The sequence below is a fragment of the Macaca nemestrina genome, chromosome 20, assembly GCF_043159975.1.
Source record: "Macaca nemestrina isolate mMacNem1 chromosome 20, mMacNem.hap1, whole genome shotgun sequence".
Lineage (NCBI taxonomy): Eukaryota > Metazoa > Chordata > Mammalia > Primates > Cercopithecidae > Macaca > Macaca nemestrina.
Genome location: NC_092144.1, coordinates 9457173 through 9475874, shown reverse-complemented (window position 1 = coordinate 9475874; position 18702 = coordinate 9457173). Strand labels below are relative to the sequence as shown.

Below are 18702 nucleotides of genomic sequence, written 5' to 3'. Positions count from 1 at the left end.
CAGCTAGTTCCTGCCTTAACTTATTAACCGACCTTGTACCATTCCACCGTTGTGATATGTTCCTGCCCTACCCTAACTAATCAATAGACCTTGTGATATTGTGCCTTGTGACCTCCCCCCACGTTGTGGCTACAAACCTTGTGACATTTTTCCCCTGCCCGAAAAAACTGCCCATAACTGTAACTTTCCACTACCTACCCCAAACCTATAAAACCAGTTCCACTCCCACCACCCTTCACTGACTATCTTTTCGGACTCAGCGGCTTGCACCTGAGTGAATAAACAGTCTTGTTGCTCACTCAGCCTGTTCAGGGTACCTCTTCAATTAAATGCGCGCAGAACATTTGGTGCCGAAAGCCCTGGATAGGGGATCTCCTCCTGGAGACCTACCCCTATTCCCCTGAGCTCTCCCTCAAAGAGACTCCCTTCGACCTTGGGACTTCAGACCCGCCCCTGCAAAAGGACCCCACGCCTGCCTACAGATCAGTTAAGCTGCCTCAGTCTCTCTTCATCTTTCTCTCTCTTTTTCTTTCAGACAATGAACCTCCTTTTGTCCGTGTTTCTGAAATCCAATAATGGTCACGGCTGTACAACTCCGGACTTCCACTGGGGATACCCACTGAAGATCCTAGTGGTCGTTCTATTCCTTATCTCTTTCTTTCGCATCCAATCTTCCCTGTTCTATCATGGGCAACCTCCCGCCCTCCATCTCTCCTCCTTCCCCTCTGGCTTGTGTCCTCAAAAATCTCAAACCTCTTCAGCTTTCACCCGATCTAAAGCCTAAACGTTTATCATTATTATTATTATTTGCTGTAACATGGCCTGGCCCCAAGATAAATTAGACAACGGCTCTCAGTGGCCAGAAAACAGCACTTCCGATTTCTCTATTTTGCGGGACTTTGACAACTTCTGTCACAAAATGGGCAAACGGCCTGAGGTACCCTACGTCCAGGCATTTTTTTTTTTTTCTTTGACACGGAGTCTCACTCTGTCACCCAGGCTGGAGTACAGTAGCGTGATCTCGACTCACTGCAAGCTCTGCGTCCCGGGTTCACGCCATTCTCCTGCCTCAGCCTCCTGAGTAGCTGAGACTATAGGCGCCTGCCACCATGTCCGGCTAATTTTTTTGTATTTTTAGTAGAGATGAGTTTTCACCGTGTTAGCCAGGATGGTCTCAAACTCCTGGCCTCAAGTGATCTGCCCGCCTTGGCCTCCCAAAATGCTGGGATTACAGGCACGAGCCACCGCGCCCGGCCGTCCAGGCATTTTTTACACTATGATATCTCTCTCCTTAGCCTCTGCTCCCAATGTGACCCGTCCCAGGTTTTCCTTATCTCCCTTCCTTCTTCCTTTGGTGATGCTGATTCCTGTTTGTCCGTTAATCCCTCTGATATTTCTCCCCCTCACCCACCCGAACTCGGTTCTAATTCCCCCTCAGAATCTGATCCCTCTTCTACCCACAACCCACCCCCCTTATGCCCCTCCCATCACCACCCCTCCTCGCACCCTATCTGGCTTACAATTTGGCCCCGCGGCCGGCCCCCTGCCCCTGCCCCTGCCCAGCAATTTCTCCTTCGAGAGGTGGCAGGAGCCGAAGGAATAGTCCAGGTTCATGTCCCTTTCTCCCTGTCGAACCTCTCCCAAATTAGTCAACGCCTAGGCTCTTTCTCGTCTGACCCCACCAACTATATACAAGAACTCCGATACTTAACCCAGTGCTATAATCTTAACTGGAATGATTTAAACATCATCCTCATCTCTACTCTGGCTCCTGAGGAGCGAGAGCGAGTTTGGACCCTAGCTCAATCTTACGCTGATGACTACTGGCACCTTGAGCCTGGCCTCCAAAAAGGTGCTAGGGAGGTACCCCGTGAAGACCCCCAATGCACCTACCAGTCAGGGCTCCAAGGAATAGCCAGGCAGGACCATATGATCTCTTGCCTAGCTCAAGGGCTTCAGAAGGCTGCATATGAAACCATCAATTATGACAAACTAAAGGAGACCATTCAGAACAAATACGAAAATCCAGCTCAGTGTATGGCCCATCTAGCTGCCACCTTCAGGTGATACACAGCACTAGACCCTGAAGGGCCGGAAGGCCGCCTTATTCTTTTTTTTTCTTTTCTTTTCTGTTCTTTTCTTTTCTTTTCTTTTCTTTTCTTTTTTGAGACAGAGTCTTGCTCTGTCGCCCAGGCTGTAGTGCAGTGGCCTGATCTCTGCTCACTGCAAGCTCCGCTTCCCAGGTTCACGCCATTCTCCTGCCTCAGGTCCCAAGTAGCTGGGACTTCAGGCAGCCGCCACCACGCCCGGCTAATTTTTTGTATTTTTAGTAGAGATGGGGTTTCACCATGTTAACTAGGATGGTCTCAGTCTCCTGGCCTTGTGATCCGCCCACCTTGCCCTCCCAAAGTGCTGGGATTACAGGCGTGAGCCATCACGCCTGGCTCTGCCTATTCTTAAATGAAGAATGCTGCTTTTACTTAAATCAATCTGGCCTCATATATGATAACATTAAAAAACTTAAAGACAAAGCTCAAAAACTTGCAAATCAGGCAAATAATTATTCTGGACTTACCTTGCCATTCTCTAGCCTAGCTTCATGGCTCCTTCCACTAACAGGCCCTTTCACACTCATCCTTCTTGTCCTCTTGATCAGACCTTGTCTTTTCAGGCTAATCTCTCAGTTTATACAAAATCGTATCTAAGCTATTACTAATTAATCAATATGGCAAATCTTCCTTCTAACAACCCCGCAATACCAACTCCTACCCCAAGATCTTTCCTCAGTTTAATCTCTCCAACTTTAGGTTCCCATGCTGCCCCAACCCCACTCAAAGCAACCCTTAGAAACATTGTCCATCACCCCAAAACATCACCCATCACCCCTCCTTGGCACCCCTAAAATTTTCACCCCAACATCCCAACATTACACTACTCTTTCTCATTTTATTTCTTTCTTATTTTATTTTTCATTATTAAACATAAAAAGACAGGAATGTAAGGTCCTGTGAACGTACTACACCATGATCGAGCCATTGTGGTCCCTGTGACCCACATGTACAGGCCTCCTGGAGTCACAAAGCCTGGAGCAACAGGAGAACCACTAAAGAAGAAGAAACGGCTAGTTCCTGCCTTAACCGATTAACCAATCTTGCAACATTCCACCATTGTGATCTGTTCCTGCCCTATCCTATCTAATCAATTGACCTTGTGATATCATGCCTTGTGACCTTCCCCCACCTTGTGACTATGCACCTTGTGACATTCTTCCCCTGCCCGAAGAAACCACCCCTAACTATCTTTCCACTACCTACCCCAAACCTATAAAACCAGTTCCACTCCCACCACCCTTCACTGACTCCCTTTTTGGACTCAGCTGAAAAGTGAATAAACAGCCTTGTTGCTCACACTTAGTCTGTTCAGGGTATCTCTTCAATTAGACGCGTGCGTAACACCAACTACTCATGGGGCTGAGGTGGGAGGATCGCTTGAGCACGGGAGTCAAGGCTACAGTGAACAGTAATCCTGCCACTGCCCTCTGGCCTGGGTGGTAGAGTGAGATTGTGTCCCAAAAATAAAAAAAAAAAAAAAGAAGAAGAAGAAAGAAAGAAAGAAAGAAAAAGAAAAAGAAAAAAAAGAAGAAGGCAACCGGGAGTGGTGGCTTACTCTTGTAATCCCAGCACTTTGGAGGCCAAAGCAGGAGGATTGCTTGAGCCCAGGAGTTTGAGACCAGCATGGGCAACATAGTGAGACCCCATCTCTATAATAGATAGAGAGAAAGAAAGAAAGAAGAAAGAAAAGAAAGAAGAGACAGAAAGAAGAGAAAAAGAGAAGAAGAAAGAGAAAGAACGAATGAATGAAAGAGAAGAAAGAAAGAAAAAGAAAGAGAAAGAAAAGAAAGAAAAAAGAAAAGAGAAATAATAGAAAGAAGAGAAAAAGAAAGAGAAGAAAGAAAAAGAAGAGAAAGAACGAATGAAAGAGAAGAGAAAGAAGGAAAGAAAGAAAAAGAAAGAAGAAAGAAAGAAAGAAAGAGAAAGAAAGAAAAAAGAAAAGAAAGAGTGGCACTAAAAAGGTGAAGGATCCTGTCCCACATTGCACAGCTAAGAAACTGTGGCACAGCGAGGTTGAGTGTCTTGCTCAGGGTCACACAGCAAGTTTAGTGACGGAAGCTGAGTTCGTGAACCCGAATGGTAAAGGGAGCCCAAGAAAGGTAGGGAGTAGACCTAGCTCCACCCAGGTCCACCTGAGCGGCAGACAGTGGCCTGGGACAGACCGGCTGCTCGGGCGCAAGTCCACGTGGCCTCTCGCACTTGGACACCAGAGGGCGCAAGCGAGCCTCCGGCCAGGCAGGCAGCTGCGCTCGGCCCCTCCCGCAGGAATGCCAATGAGGGAGGGAGGGGACTTTGGCCGCCCGCCCGGAGCAGCTGCGCCTGCCGCTCAGATTCCGCCCGCCTTCCCCTCCCTGGGATCGGGAGTTAGCACCCAGAAGGCGCGGGCGGGAGGGGCGGCCTTGTAGGGATGTGTCCTTGCAGAGATGCAGCCTCTGGTTTTACTCCCTCCTCCAGGGCTTTGAGCTCAGAGCTTCTCAGGCAAGGCCGGGCAGGACCCAGGAGACCAAGGAATAAAGCTACCGTCAACATAACTATTCAGGGCTCTAATTTATTAGACACCGACTACATTCCAGACCTTAATAAGACTTTCTTCCTGGCAAGTTCCATTTCACAGATGAAGAAACTGAGGGTTAGAGAATTACCCTGTCTTGTCCAGGTAGGAGGTGTCACGAGCTTCTCAGGTTGGACTGTACTGCCGGGATGTGCCAGCTTGATCACTTCCAGTCCCCAACCCAGGCTCCTTGAGTCAGTTTTTGATTTCCACAGTGTTGATGATGTGGGTAGAGCAAATAGACAACAGTCTCGTGCCCATGGAGCTGACATTTTAGTGGGTGGAGACAGGCAAGAAACAAGCATAGTAGGATATGCCTTCAGGGCATGGTGGCTCATGTCTGTAATCCCAGCACTTTGGGAGGCCGAGGTGGGAGGATCACTTGAGCCCAGGAATCTAAAAGCAGCCTGCTCAATAAAGCAAGACCCCTGTTTCTATTTTTGTTTTTTTTAGAAAGAAAAGAAAAGGAAGGGAAGGGAGGGAGAAAGGAAGGAAGGAAGAAAGGGAGGGAGGGAGGGAGGGAAAAGAGAGAGAACCATGTCAGATGATGGGAAATAAAACAGATAAGAAAATAAAGGGACAGTGTGCTATCTTGAGGTGATCCTGGAGGGCCCCTTGGACGAGGTGATATTTGAGCACATGAAGGAAATGAAGAAGGGAGCCTTGTGGGTATTTGGGAAAAGCATTCTATGTAGAGGGAACAGCAAGTGCAAAGGTATTGAGGTTGGTGTGTTTAAGAAACAGCAAGTAGGCCAGGCATGGTGGCTCACACTTGTAATACCAGCACTTTAGGAGGCCAAGGCTGGAGGATCACTTGAGTCCAAGAGTTTGAGGTTGCAGTGAACTATGATCATGCCACTGCACACCAGCCTGGGTGACAGAGAGAGACCCTGTCTCTGAAAAGAAATAAAGAAAGACAGACAGACGAAATGGCACAGCAAAGAAGTCAGTGTTGCTGGAATGAGTGGGTGATGGGGAAAAAGTAGGCAATAATTTGAGACAAATATTCAGTGGTCAGATGATGCAGTTTTGATCTGAGTCTAAATAAGAGGGGAAGCATGCCAGACGTCATGGCTCACACCTGTAATCCCAGCACTTTGGGAGGCCAAAGCGGAAGGATTGTTTGAGACCAGGAGTTCAAGACCAGCCTGGGCAACATAGTGAGACCCCGTATCTACAAAAAAATGTGTTAAAGTTAGCTAGTTATGGAGGCACACACCTGTGGTCCCAGCTACTCAGGAGGCTGAGGTGGGAGGATCTTCTGAGCTGGGAGGTTAAGGCTGAGTGATTGCACCATTGTACTTTAATCTGAATGACAGAGCAAGACCCCGTCTCAAAAAAAAAAAAAAAAAAAAAGTCTAAATAAAAGGAGAAGCCACTGCAGAGGTTTGAAAGGATTGAAAGGAGGAATGACATTGTCTTTGGGTTCTAACAGAATCAGTCTATGTATGTCCTTTCTTATTTTATGTATTTATTTATTTATTTGAGACAGGGTCTGTCTCAGTCAGCAGGTTGAAGTGCAGTGGTGCGATCATAGCTTACTGCAGCCTCCAACTCCTGGATGCAAGGGATCCTTCCGCTTCAGCCTCTTGAGTAACTGAGACTACAGGGACATGCCACCACACCAGGCTAATTTTTTAAATTTTTTGTAGAGATGGGATTTTGCTATGCTACCCAGGCTGGTCTCAAAATCCTGGACTCAAGTGATTCTCTTGCCTCCACCTCCCAGTGTTGGGATTACATGCCTGAGCCACTGTGCTATCAGTATGTCCTGTGTTTCTGTGTCTTAAAATTTAAAAGTAAAATAATAATAATGGCCAGGTGTGGTGGCTCATGCCTGTAATCCCAGAACTTTGGCAGGCTGAGGCAGGAGGATCACCTGAGGTTGGGAGTTTGAGACCGGCCTGACCAACATGGAGAAACCCCATCTCTACTAAAAATACAAAAATTAGCCGGGAGTGGTGGCGCATGCCTGTAATCCCAGCACTTTGGGAGGCCAAGGAGGGCGAATCAGTCAGGAGTTTGAGACCAGCCTGGCTAACACGGTGAAATCCCGTCTCTACCAAAAATACAAAAATTAACCGGGCGTGGTGGCGCACACCTGTAGTCCCAGCTACTCAGGAAGCTGAGGTAGGAGAATCGCTTGAACCCGTGAGGCAGAGGTTGCAGTGAGCCAAGATTGCGCCACTGCACTCCAGCCTGGGCGATAGAGCGAGACCCTGTCTCAAAAAAGAAAATCCTCCAAGGTACATGATTCAAGGAAACAACTGAAGTTCACATTTATTTGTATAGTATGCTGCTTTTAGTGAAAAAAAATTTTTTAAAGTGTATATTCAGTTTTTAAAAGTATTTTTTAAAAAGTATATATTCAGTATATACTATTTAAAAAACTTTTTTGAAAGTATTTTTAAAAAGCATATATTCAGTATATACTATTAAAAAAAGTATATATTCAGTTTTTAAAAGTATATATTCAGAATGTTCCCTTGGTCCACAGAGCTCTGGTGTCTGCATGGGGGTGCAGGGTGGGTTATTAATTATTCCTGCATTCTCAGTCCCAGGATCATGAAGTCACGAGGTTGAATGTAGCAGAGTCTGTCTCATCCTTCGAGGCTCATAACAATACCCCTTCCTCCAGGAAGCCTCCCTTGCTTTCCCAGAGACAGCTGCGGCTTCCTGCTCTGGGCTCCCCAGGCCTAGTTCCCAGGGTCCCTCTCTCTGCTCCACTGTGATCACAGAGGAGTCCTCAGCCCCTGGCACCCACCGTGTGACTTTCTATCTCTATGAATTTGATTACTTTAGGCATCTCAGATAAGTGGAATTTTCTATCTGGTTTATTTCACTCAGCATGGTGTTCTCAGTATTTACCCACATGTCAGAATTTCCTTCCTTTTTAAGGATACACAAGAGTCTGCTTATCCATTTGTGAGTTTTTGTTTTTGTATTTTTTTGAGACAGAGTCTCATTCTGTTGCCCAGGCTGGAGTGCAGTGGTGCCATCTTGGCCTCACTGCAACCTCCACCTCCTGGGTTCAAGTGATTCTCATGCCTCAGCTTCCTGAGTAGCTGGGATTACAGGTGCCGGCCACCATGCCCAGCTAATTTTTGTATTTTTAGTAGAGAGAGGGTTTCACTATGTTGGCCAGACTGATCTCGAACTCCTGGCTTCAAGTGATCCACCTGCCTTGGCCTCCCAAAGTGCTGGGATTACAGGCGTGATGCACCATGCTTGGCTGGCTTGCTTTCTCTCTCTTGCTCTCTCTCTCTCTTTGGAGCTGTCTTTTTAAGTTTTTATTTAATTTTAAGAAATTGAGCTTTATTAAATAGTAAATGTAACTACAACTTGTGGTTATAAATATATATTTAATGGAAAAAAATATACATACATTGCTGGTGTGTGCTCAGATACATTTTGTTGATGGGGTGTGTGACCAGGAATGTCCCCTTGGTCCACAGAGCTCTGGTGTCTGCATGGGGGTGCAGGGTGGGTTATTAATTATTCCTGTATTCTCAGGCCCAGGATCATGAAGTCACGAGGTTGAATGTGGCAGAGTCTGTCTCATCCTTCAAGGCTCATAACAATGCCCCTTCCTCCAGGAAGCCTCCCTTGCTTTCCCAGAGACAGCTGCAGCTTCCTGCTCTGGGCTCCCCAGGCCAAGTTCCCAGGGTCCCTGTCTCTGCTCCAGCTGTGACTGCAGAGGAGTCTATGCCTGAAAATTGAGCCCTTCTGGGATTCTAGCCATGTCCAGGCACAGAGCAGGGGAGGGGGAGTTTGCAGAATGAATGAATGAAGCATCTTCATCCCTTGAATTAGATGTGGAATGAAGAAGTCTGGTTGTTCAGGGATGGGGATCATGAGCTCCGTTCTGCTCATCTTGGCCGCACTCGCGTTGGGAGGCAGCCGCAGGACAGACATTGAAGGCCAAGGCTGAGGAGGCGTGGACAGCGGAAGAGGAGGCGGTGGGTGGTTCGCACATACAGGCTGCCCGAGGAGTCCACGGTTTTGAGCATGGTCAGCGGGGAGTAGCGGACGTTGGTCTGTCGGCGCAGGGGTGGCCGAGCCGAGCTGATGACATTGACAATGGCCTGCAGAGTGGAGCGCCTGAGCCCTGGGACCCAGGGAGGGCTTCACCCCGCAACATACCTGAGCCACCACTTGGGGCTCTGGGCCCTTCACTCACCTGAACCACATCCTGTGGGCTCTGTCCCACGGAGCGAAACAGCTCCCTGGAGGCTGGGAGATAGAGGTCCCGGAAGTAGTGCAGGGTGTCAGGGTCAGTGCCTGGGAACTCAGCTGTAGAAACCTGCGCCAGAAGCTTCCCCTCAAACTCGGTGACCACGGGGCCTGGTTCCACCAGGGAGATGCTGGCGACCGGGCAGGGGTAGTGTCAGTCTGATGCCCCAACTGCTCCCTGACCTATTTTGTCCATTTATTTATTTATTTATTTTAAGATACAGGGTCTCACTCCCTTGCCCAGGCTGGAGTGCAGTGGCATGATCATAGCTCACCACAACCTCCAACTCCTGGGTTCAAGCAATCCTCTACCTCAGCCTCCCGAGTAGCTGGGACTGCAGCTACACACACCACCACCCTTGGCTAATTTTTAAATTTTGGGTTGAGATGGGGGTCTCGCTATGTTGCCCAGGCTGGTCTCAAACTCCTGACCTCAAGTGATCCTCCCCTTTCAGCCTCTCAAAACGCTGGAATTACAGGTGTGAGCCACTGCACCCAGCTTCATTGTCTTCATCTCTCCTCTCCCCCTTTCAATGCCACCTCCCCAGCACTGCCTCCAAGCCCCCTCTGCCCACGTGCCCGCCTCACAAGATGTTGAACTGCAGCAGCTGGATAGCCAGGCTTTCGAAGAATCCCTCCAGGGCGAACTTGGAGGCTGCATAGACATCGTTGAAGATGACACCTGTGAGGGTCAGAAGGAGAGCTCTTTGGGGGTCTGGGAGGTGGGCTTTGTGGGTTCCAGGGTGATGGGGTCTTTGGGAGACAGAGCAAAGAGGATGTGGAGACTAGACAGAGCAGATACATGGTGCCAAGATGATGTGGGGTATGGCATTGTGTGATGGGGTCATATGGGGTCAGAACGAAGTTGTTCTCGGGTGATGGGTGCCACCTCCTCTCAGCTCCACCTGGTCCCAGGAAACTCCCCTATTTCCCTCCATTCTCTAAACCTTTGGGGCCACTTGGGGATCCTCTTCATTTTTCTCTTCATTAGGGCTGTTGTCTCTCTCCCTCCCTCCCTTTCTTCCTCCCTCCCTCCCTCCTTTTCTCCCTCCCTCCCTTTTTTCCTTCCTTCCTTCCTTCCTTCCTTCCTTCCTTCCTTCCTTCCTTCCTTCCTTCCTTCCTTCCTTCCTTCCTTCCTTCCTTCCTTCCCTCTCTCTCTCCCTCTCTTTCTTTTTCTTTTTTGATAGGGTGTTGCCCTGTCCTGCAGTCTGGGGTGCAGCAGTGCAATCACAGCTCACTGCAGCCTTGAACTCCTGGGCTTAAGCGATCCTCTCACTTCAGCCTCTTGAGTAGCTGGGACTACAGGCACACACCACGATGCTTGGCTGATTTTTAAATTTAATTAATTTATTTTTTGTTGTTATTGAAGGGAGACGGAGTCTCACTCTGTCGTCTAGGCTGGAGTGCAGCCTTTGCCTCCTGAGGTCAAACGAATCTCCTGCCTCAGCCTCCTGAGTAGCTGGGACTACAGGTGCACACCACCACACCCGGCTAATTTTTGTATTTTTACTAGAGATGGGGGTTCACCATGTTGGCCGTTCTGGTCTCAAACTCCTGACCTCAAGTGATCCATCAGCCTCAGCCTCCCAAAGTGCTGGGATTACAGGTATGAACCACCGCATCTGGCCAAAGGTTTGTTGTTTTTGTTTGTTTGTTTGTTTGTTTACTTATTTATTTATTTATTTTTTGAGACAGAGTCTTGCTCTTGTTGCCCAGGCTGGAGTGCAATGGCACAATCTCAGGTCACTGCAACATCTGCCTCCTGGGTTCAAGCAATTCCCCTGCTTCAGCCTCCCGAGTAGCTGGGACTACAGATGTGTGCCACCACACCCGGCTAATTTTTTTGTATTTTTAGTAGAGGTAGGGTTTCACAATTTTGGCCAGGCTGGTCTTGAACTCCTGATCTCAAGTGATCCACCTGCCTTGGCCTCCCAAAGTGTTGGAGTTACAGGCATGAGTCATTGTGCCTGGCCTAATTGAAAAAAAAGTTCATAGTAATAAGGTCTTGCTATGTTGACCAGGCTGGTCTCAAACTCCTGAGCTTAAACAACCCTCCTGCCTAGGCCGCGCAAAGTGCTGGGATTATAGATATGAGTCACCATGTCTGGCCACTTTTTCCTTCTGAACTTCATAATCCTTCTGAACACAATTCTCCAGGCTAATTTATTTTATTTTATTTTATTTTATTTTATTTTATTTTATTTATTTTAGAGACAGAGTTTCACTTTGTTGCCCAGGCTGGAGTGCAGTGGCACAATCTTGGCTCACTGCAACCTCTGCCTCCCAGGTTCAAGCAATTCTCGTGCCTCAGCCTCCTGAGTAGCTGGGATTACAGGCACATGCTACCATGCACAGCTGATTTTTTTTTTGTATTTTAGTAAGAACGGGCTTTCACCCGTTCTTACTGGTGGTCTCGAACTCCTGAGCTCAGGCAATCCACCCGTCTCAGCCTCCCAAAGTGCTAGGATTACAGGCATGAATCACCAAGCCTGGGCTCCACACTAATTTAGAATATGATCTAAAACCCATTCACCATCCTCCCAGTCTGGGGAGGATCAGACGCTGGTGGGATTTCCAGGGGTGGGTCCCCACAGCTCACCCTGCAGCCCCATGACGCTGCTGATCACCACGATGTGGCCCTGCCGCCTCCTCTTCATGCCTGGAAGCACAGCTTTGACAAGACGGACAGCTCCGAAAAAGTTGGTGTCAAAGACATTCTGCATGGCAGCAAGGCTGAGCCCCTCAAGGGGCCCCACCAGACCCATTCCAGCATTATTCACTAAAAGAAGAGGTACTAAGGTTACCTGAAAGTCCCTTACCCTTCTAGCACTACTTCCAGACACCCCCTGAATCACCCCACCCCGTACTCCAAGTCCAAGGCCAGTCCAGGGTATCGTGGGTGGACAAATATGAAATCTTGGTGATCTTTAAACACAGTTTAGCGTTTGTCATAGGAGATCCTCAGCCCTGAGTGGGAGGAAGGGCTGCTGGGAATAGTGGCCCCCTTAATCCATGAGCAATTCGATTCTGACCCCAAATTGCATCAAGACAGTGACACCCACCTTCCTGCGAAGGTTGGGGACCTTATGACTTATTTCTGCATCATGCTGTCTTCCCCAAGTGACTCATCCAAGTAATTTTCCCAACCACGTATGACTTTCTCCATATATGAGAATTTCTATTCCGTAAAATCTGCCCCACCCCCAGGCCTCAGATTATTACTAGTGTCTCTAATATTTTTATTTTTATTTTTATTTTTTTTTTGAGACGGAGTCTCGCTCTGTCGCCCAGGCTGAAGTGCAGTGGCCGGATCTCAGCTCACTGCAAGCTCCACCTCCCGGGTTCACGCCATTCTCCTGCCTCAGCCTCCCGAGTAGCTGGGACTACAGGCGCCCGCCACCTCGCCCGGCTAGTTTTTTTTTTTTGTATTTTTAGTAGAGACAGGGTTTCACCGTGTTAGCCAGGATGGTCTCGATCTCCTGACCTCGTGATCCACCCGTCTCGGCCTCCCAAAGTGCTGGGATTACAGGCTTGAGCCACCGCGCCCGGCCTAATATTTTTATTTTTAAAAAAATTGATTTTTGGGCCAGGCATGGTGGCTCATGCCTGTAATCCCAGCACTTTGGGAGGCCAAGACGAGTGGATCACCTGAGGTCAGGCTTCAAGACCAGCCTGAAGAACATGGAGAAACCCCGTCTCTATTAAAAATACAAAATTAGCCGGGTGTGGTGGCCCATGCCTGTAATCCCAGCTACTTGGGAGGCTGAGGCAGGAGAATCACTTGAACCCGAGAGGCGGAGGTTTCAGTGAGCTGAGATCGCGCCACTGCACTCCAGCCTAGGCAGCAAGAGTTAAATTCCATCTCAAAAAAAAAAGATTTTTGGCCAGGTGCGGTGGTGCACGCCTGTAATTCCAGCACTCTGGGAGGCCGAGGTGGGCGGATCACTTCAGGTCAGGAGTTTGAGACCAGCCTGGCCAACATGGTGAAACCTCGCCTCTACGAAAAATACAAAAATTAGCTGGGCATGGTGGCAGGCACATGTAATCCCAGCTACTCAGCAGGCAAGGCAGGAGAATCACTTGAACCTGGGGGGTGGAGGTTGCAGTGAGCTGAGATCACGCCACTGCACTCCAGCCTGGGCGCAGAGCAAGAATCCATCTCAAGAAAAAAAAATTTTTTTTTGATTTTTGAGACAAGGTCTTGCTCTGTCTCCCAGACTGGCTCTATCATAACTCACTGCAGCCTCAAACCCCTGGGCTCTAGTGATCCTCCCACCTTGGCCTCCTGAGTAGCTGGGATTAGGCATGCACCACTATACCTGGCTAATTCTTAAATTTTTTGTAGAGTCAAAGTCTCACTATTTTGCTGGTCTCGAGCTGCTGGGCTCAAGCAATCCTCCTGTCTCAGCCTCCCAAAGTGCTAGGATTACAGGTATGAGCCACGGCACCCAAGCCTTAATAAATCAATTGGTAGGATCAACTGGTCTACCCCTGTTGGCCAACTGGTCTACCCCTTCTGTCCAGGTTCAGAGATTGGGGAAGGAGCCAGAGAGCTGGTGTTCAGACCTTGCCGTATTGAGGGTCTATACTCAGACCAGGATGGGGCTCAGTGAGTCAGGGGCTGCAACGTCTTACCCAGCACGTCCACTTCTCCCTGGATACAGCTGAGACACTGAGCCACCGACTCATCACTGCACACGTCCAGCTGGGCCACAGTGAGGGTCTGCCCCAGAGCCTCCCCAGCAGCTGCCTCCAGTGTCTCCTTCTTCCCCAGGTCCCTCATGGTGGCCACCACTGGGGGCAGAGAGTAGAGCAGGGACAGGCACTGAGTTCCTTTCCCCTTGGTGTGGGCTCCACGTTTCTGTGATCTTGCATTAAAAGTCACAGAGAGATGGAAACCCACAAGTTTACACACCCACATTTATCACTCAGCCAACAAGTGCACACTTGTGTACATGCATCTCCACATACCTGTATCCATCCTTCCAACCATGAGTTCAACAGACATTTATTGAGCATCTACTATACACTATGCCCTATTCTAGTGCTGAGGCTATGGCATGAAATAAGATAAAGTCGCCAGGTGTGGTGGTGCAAGCCTGTAATCCCAGCACTTTGGGAGGCCTGGGTGGGAGGATTGCTCGACCAGGAGTTTGAGACCAGCCTGGGAAGTATAGCAAGATCCCATCTCTACAAAAAAATTATATATACAAATTTGCCAGGTGTGGTGGGTGGCCCCCACCTGTAGTCCTGGCTACTTGGGAGGCTGCGGTGGGAGGATTGCTTGAGCCCAGGAGGTTGAGGCTGCAGTGAGCTGAGTTGGAGCCACTGCACTACAGCCTGGGTGACAGAGTGAGACCCTGTCTCAAAAAATAAAAAAATAAGGCCGGGGTGGCTCACATGTGTAATCCCAGCCCTTTGGGAGGCCGAGGTGGGCAGATCACAAGGTCAAGAGATCGAGACCATCCTGGCCAAAGTGGTGAAAGTTCGTCTCTATTAAAAATACAAAAATTAGCTGGGCGTGGTGGCACACACCTGAAATCCCAGCTACTCAGGAGGCTGAGGCAGGAGAATTGCTTGAACCTGGGAGGCAGAGGAGGTTGCAGTGAGCTGAGATCATGCTACTGAACTCCAGCCTGGCAACAGAGTGAGACTCTGTCTCAAAATAAATAAATAAATAAATAAATAAATAAATAAATAAATAAGATAACATTTCTGCCTTCATGGAATTTATAGCCTAGTAGGTAAGACAATAAAATACACAAACATAAAACAGACTGCCATGAAAAAAATGCATACATACCTATAGCCAACATACATACATACATGAACACTGAAGTTAATAGCCATATATATATATATATATGTGTATATATATATATACATACATATTTTGAGACAAAGTTTCACTCTCGTTTGTTACCCAGTCTGGAGTGCAGGGGTGTGATCTCGGCTCACTGCCACTTCTACCTCCTGGGTTCAAGCAATTCCCCTGCCTCAACCTCCCAAGTAGCTGGGATTACAGGTGCCTGCCACTACACCCAGCTAATCTTTTGTATTTTTAGTAGATATGGGGTTTCACCATATTGGTCAGGCTGGTGTCAAACCTCAGGTGATCTGCCCACCTCATCCTCCCAAAGTGCTGGGATTATAGGCGTCAGAAGCCAAAGAGCCACAGAGCCTGGACAAGCTTATCCTCTTTTTTCTTTTCTTTTCTTTTTTTTTTTTTTTTTTTTTTTTGAGATGGAGTCTCGCTCTTGTCACCCAGGCTGGAATACAGTAGCAAAATCTCGGCTCACTGCAACCTCTGTCTCCTGGTTCAAGCGATTCTCTTGCCTTAGCCTCTCAAGTAGCTGGGATTACAGGTACCTGCCACCATGCCCAGCTAATGTTTGTATTTTTATTGATTGGTTGATTGATTGACTGAGACAGAGTCTTGCTCTGTCACCCAGGTTGGAGTGCAGTGGCGCAATCTCGGCTCACTGCAAGCTCCACCCCTGGGATTCACACCATTCTTCTGCCTCAGCCTCCAGAGTAGCTGGTACTGCAGGTGCCCGCCACCACGCCCGGCTAAGTTTTTGTATTTGTAGTAGAGATGGAGTTTCACCGTGTTAGCCAGGATGGTCTCGATCTCCTGACCCCGTGATCCACCCACCTCGGTCTCCCAAAGTGCTGGGGTTACAGGCATGAACCACTACACCTGGCCAATTTTTGTATTTTTAGTAGAGACGGGGTTTCACCATGTTGGCCAGGCTGTTCTCAAACTCCTGACTTCAGGTGATCTGTCCACCTCGGCCTCCCAAAGTGCTGAAATTACAGACATGAGCTACTGCGCCCAGCCTCAAGCTTATGCTCTTAAGCAGGACCTTAGCATATGTACCATGTCTGCACATGCACCAGCATGCATGTTTGATATCCCCCAATGTGTGCAACCATAATCAACCAAGAACACTCCTGGGGGCATTTGCCTCTTGTCTTCGGGCCAGTGTGATTCGTGGGTAGCAGGCGCCTGAATGGGGTCACTTGCATCTACATGTGATATAGTGGGAAACATGGGTGCAAGGGATGGGATGCCTGAGTTCAAATCCCAGCTCTGCCACTTTGCAGCTGGGAGACCTTGAGCAAAGACCTTTGACAGTCTGCATCTTCGTTTCCTCATTTCTAAAATGAGGCAGGCCAGGCACAGTGGCTCATGCCTGTAATCCCAGCACTTTGGGAGGCCCAGGTGGGCAGATCACCTGAGGCCAGGAGTTCGAGACCAGTCTGGCCAACATGGTGAAATCTCGTCTATTAAAAATACAAAACATTAGCCGGGTGTGGTGGTGCATGCCTTAATCCCAGAAACTCAGGAGACTGAGGCATGAAAATCACTTGAATGTGGGAGGTGGAGGCTGTAGTGAGCCAAGATGCGCCACTGCACTCAACCTGGGCGACAGAGCAAGACTCTGACTCAAAATAAATAAATAATAAAATAATAATAAAATGGGGTGGATGATAGTGCCTGCCTCACAGGTGTGATGTGAGGATTAAACGACTTCCTGGATTCAGGGCACTTAGAATGCAGCGTGGTACATTGTAAAAGCTCCGTAAACATTAGCCTCCAGCAGTTTAATACACCCATCTGCCCGCCCACAGGAACGCACGTTATTCCCTGCACACTGGCGTTCAGGCTGTCATGCTCAAAGCTGTGTGTGTCTCTAAAACAGAGGGCAGAGGGCTGGGAGAAGCACCCCTGCCAACTGGGGCAATGCCCTCACCCCTAGTCGCCTCCTTGTAAGTAACAACCCTTTGCCCACTTTGGCTCCAGCATGCACCCTCTGGGTCAGGGGTTCTCCTGGTTGGTTAGGATGCAGGTTCCAGGGATTTATTCTAGAGCTGCAGAAAGGCAAATTCTTAGAACTAGAAGGCCATCCCTTCAACCCCCAAGGTCAGGAGCACTTAAGAAGCTTATCTCAGTAAAAGCAGTAATCTGGGGAGACTGTGGAGGAGTGAGCATCAGGGTAGTGATTATTCCAATCTAGGAAATGCCCTAGTGAAACCCTTCTAAAAATATCACCCACCCACCCCCTGCCACTCTCAGCATGCTTTATTTTGTTTCTCAGCACTTATTCCCACCAGATATAGCAACAATTTCTTTTTATCTGTTTATCGCCCGTTCTCCCTCTCCTCCCCGAATGACACCATCCCGAGGGCTGAGATTTTTTTGTCTATTTCATCCCCAGTTGTGTTGCCAGCATTCAGAACACCCAGAAGGTGCTCAAGAAATATTTGTAGGATGAGGGGATGATTCCTGGAGGGAGAGGAAGACGGCATGCATCCTGAGTTCTCCCCAAGCCCACAAGTACAGCTGGGAGAGATGGGTAGGGGAGACAGTGCTGGGGAAGCCGTTTCCACCCTGCTGCCTCCTAGCGCCGCCCTGCACCTCTTACCCTGGTAACGCTTCTTGGGGTCATGGGCCAGCTGCACTGCAAGTTCCAGACCAATTCCTGATGAGCAGCCGGAGATCAGCACAGTCCGGGGTGCAGCGGCCATGTTGATCCCCTCCCTGGACGCGTGACCTCCGCCGGGCAGCACCTGACTCTGACCATTCATCCTGGGCTCGTCTGCTCCCTCCTAACCCCCTCCCACAGATCCCCTGCAGGGCAAAGCCTCCGCCCTGGCCAGGAGACCCTCAATTCTGGACTGACCCTGAACAGGCAGTAAGAGAGAATCTCTTAAATCCTTTCTGCACCTCATTTTCTTCATCTGCCAAAAATTTCTTCTCCACACCTACTATACACATCACTGGGTTTTGTTTGTTTTTAAGAGACAGCGTCTTGCTCTGTCACTCAGGCTGCAGTGCAGTGGCACCACCGTAGCTCACCGCAGCCTCAAGCGATCCTTCCACCTCAGCCTCCAGAGTAGCTGGGGCTTCCGGCACACACTACCATACCCAGCTAATTTTTAAATTTACTTCGTTTTTAGACATGGGACCTTGCTCTGTTGCCCAGACTGGTCTCCAACTCTTGGCCTCAAGCGATCCTCCTGCCTTGGACATTTGTAACCGTTTTCTTAATTTTTAATTTTTATTATGAGTGTAAATTATTATTATTATTATTATTTTGAGACAGAGTCTTGCTCTTGTCACCCAGGCTGGAGTGCAGTGGTACAATCTCGGCTCACTACAACCTCCGTTTTCCAGGGTCAAGCGATTCTCCTATCTCAGCCTCCCAAGTAGCTGGGACTACAGGTGTGTGCCACCACACGGAGTTGATTTTTGTATTTTTAGTAGAGATGAGGTTTCTCCATGTTGGTCAGGCTGGTCTTGAACTCCTGACCTCAAGTGGTCCAGCGGCCTTAGCCTCCCAAAGTGCTGGGATTCCAAGCGTGAGCCACTGAGCCCGGCCGAGTATAAATTATTTAGGGCTGGGGAGAGTTTCTGTGAAAGTTGGGGGGAATTAGTGTCTGTATTCTGGGTGAAGAATCTCTGATTGAAGGGAGAGAGTGAGAGAAGGAGACAGAGAATGTGGATCCAGAAATGTTGTTTCACAGAGGGAAGGGGTGTAGAACTGTCAGAAGATGTAGTTAGACTACAGGAAGAACTTCCAGCAAGGCAGGGCAGGCAGGAATTTTGTGAGAGCCTTTTAGTTGGAGAAGTCTCAGCTTCAGATGTCCCTGGGGTGGGGGGAGGCGCAGCTTGCAGAGATTCCCTCTCCTCCTCCCACCCTGGGGGGCCCCGTCTCCCCCTCAGGCCTGATGGGGCCCCACCCCCTCCTCTTCAGGGACACAGAGACTCTTTGTCTGGGGAGTCAGAGACTGGGAGGAAGG

The 18702-nt window shown here is 48.9% G+C and overlaps 1 protein-coding gene across 1 annotated transcript; it reads right to left on the bottom strand.

Moving 5' to 3' along the window:
* Positions 1-8004: 8004 nt before the first annotated feature.
* LOC105478098 (retinol dehydrogenase 8) lies at positions 8005-17468 on the bottom strand. The gene is made up of 6 exons (XM_011735116.2): positions 17325-17468; positions 13531-13689; positions 11495-11674; positions 9484-9577; positions 8843-9026; positions 8005-8747 (listed from the first exon to the last, which is right to left on the bottom strand). Exons 1-6 carry the CDS (start codon positions 17425-17427, stop codon positions 8532-8534), a joined length of 936 nt encoding a protein of 311 aa, XP_011733418.2. The 5' UTR covers positions 17428-17468; the 3' UTR covers positions 8005-8531.
* Between the last annotated feature and the right edge of the window lie 1234 nt (positions 17469-18702).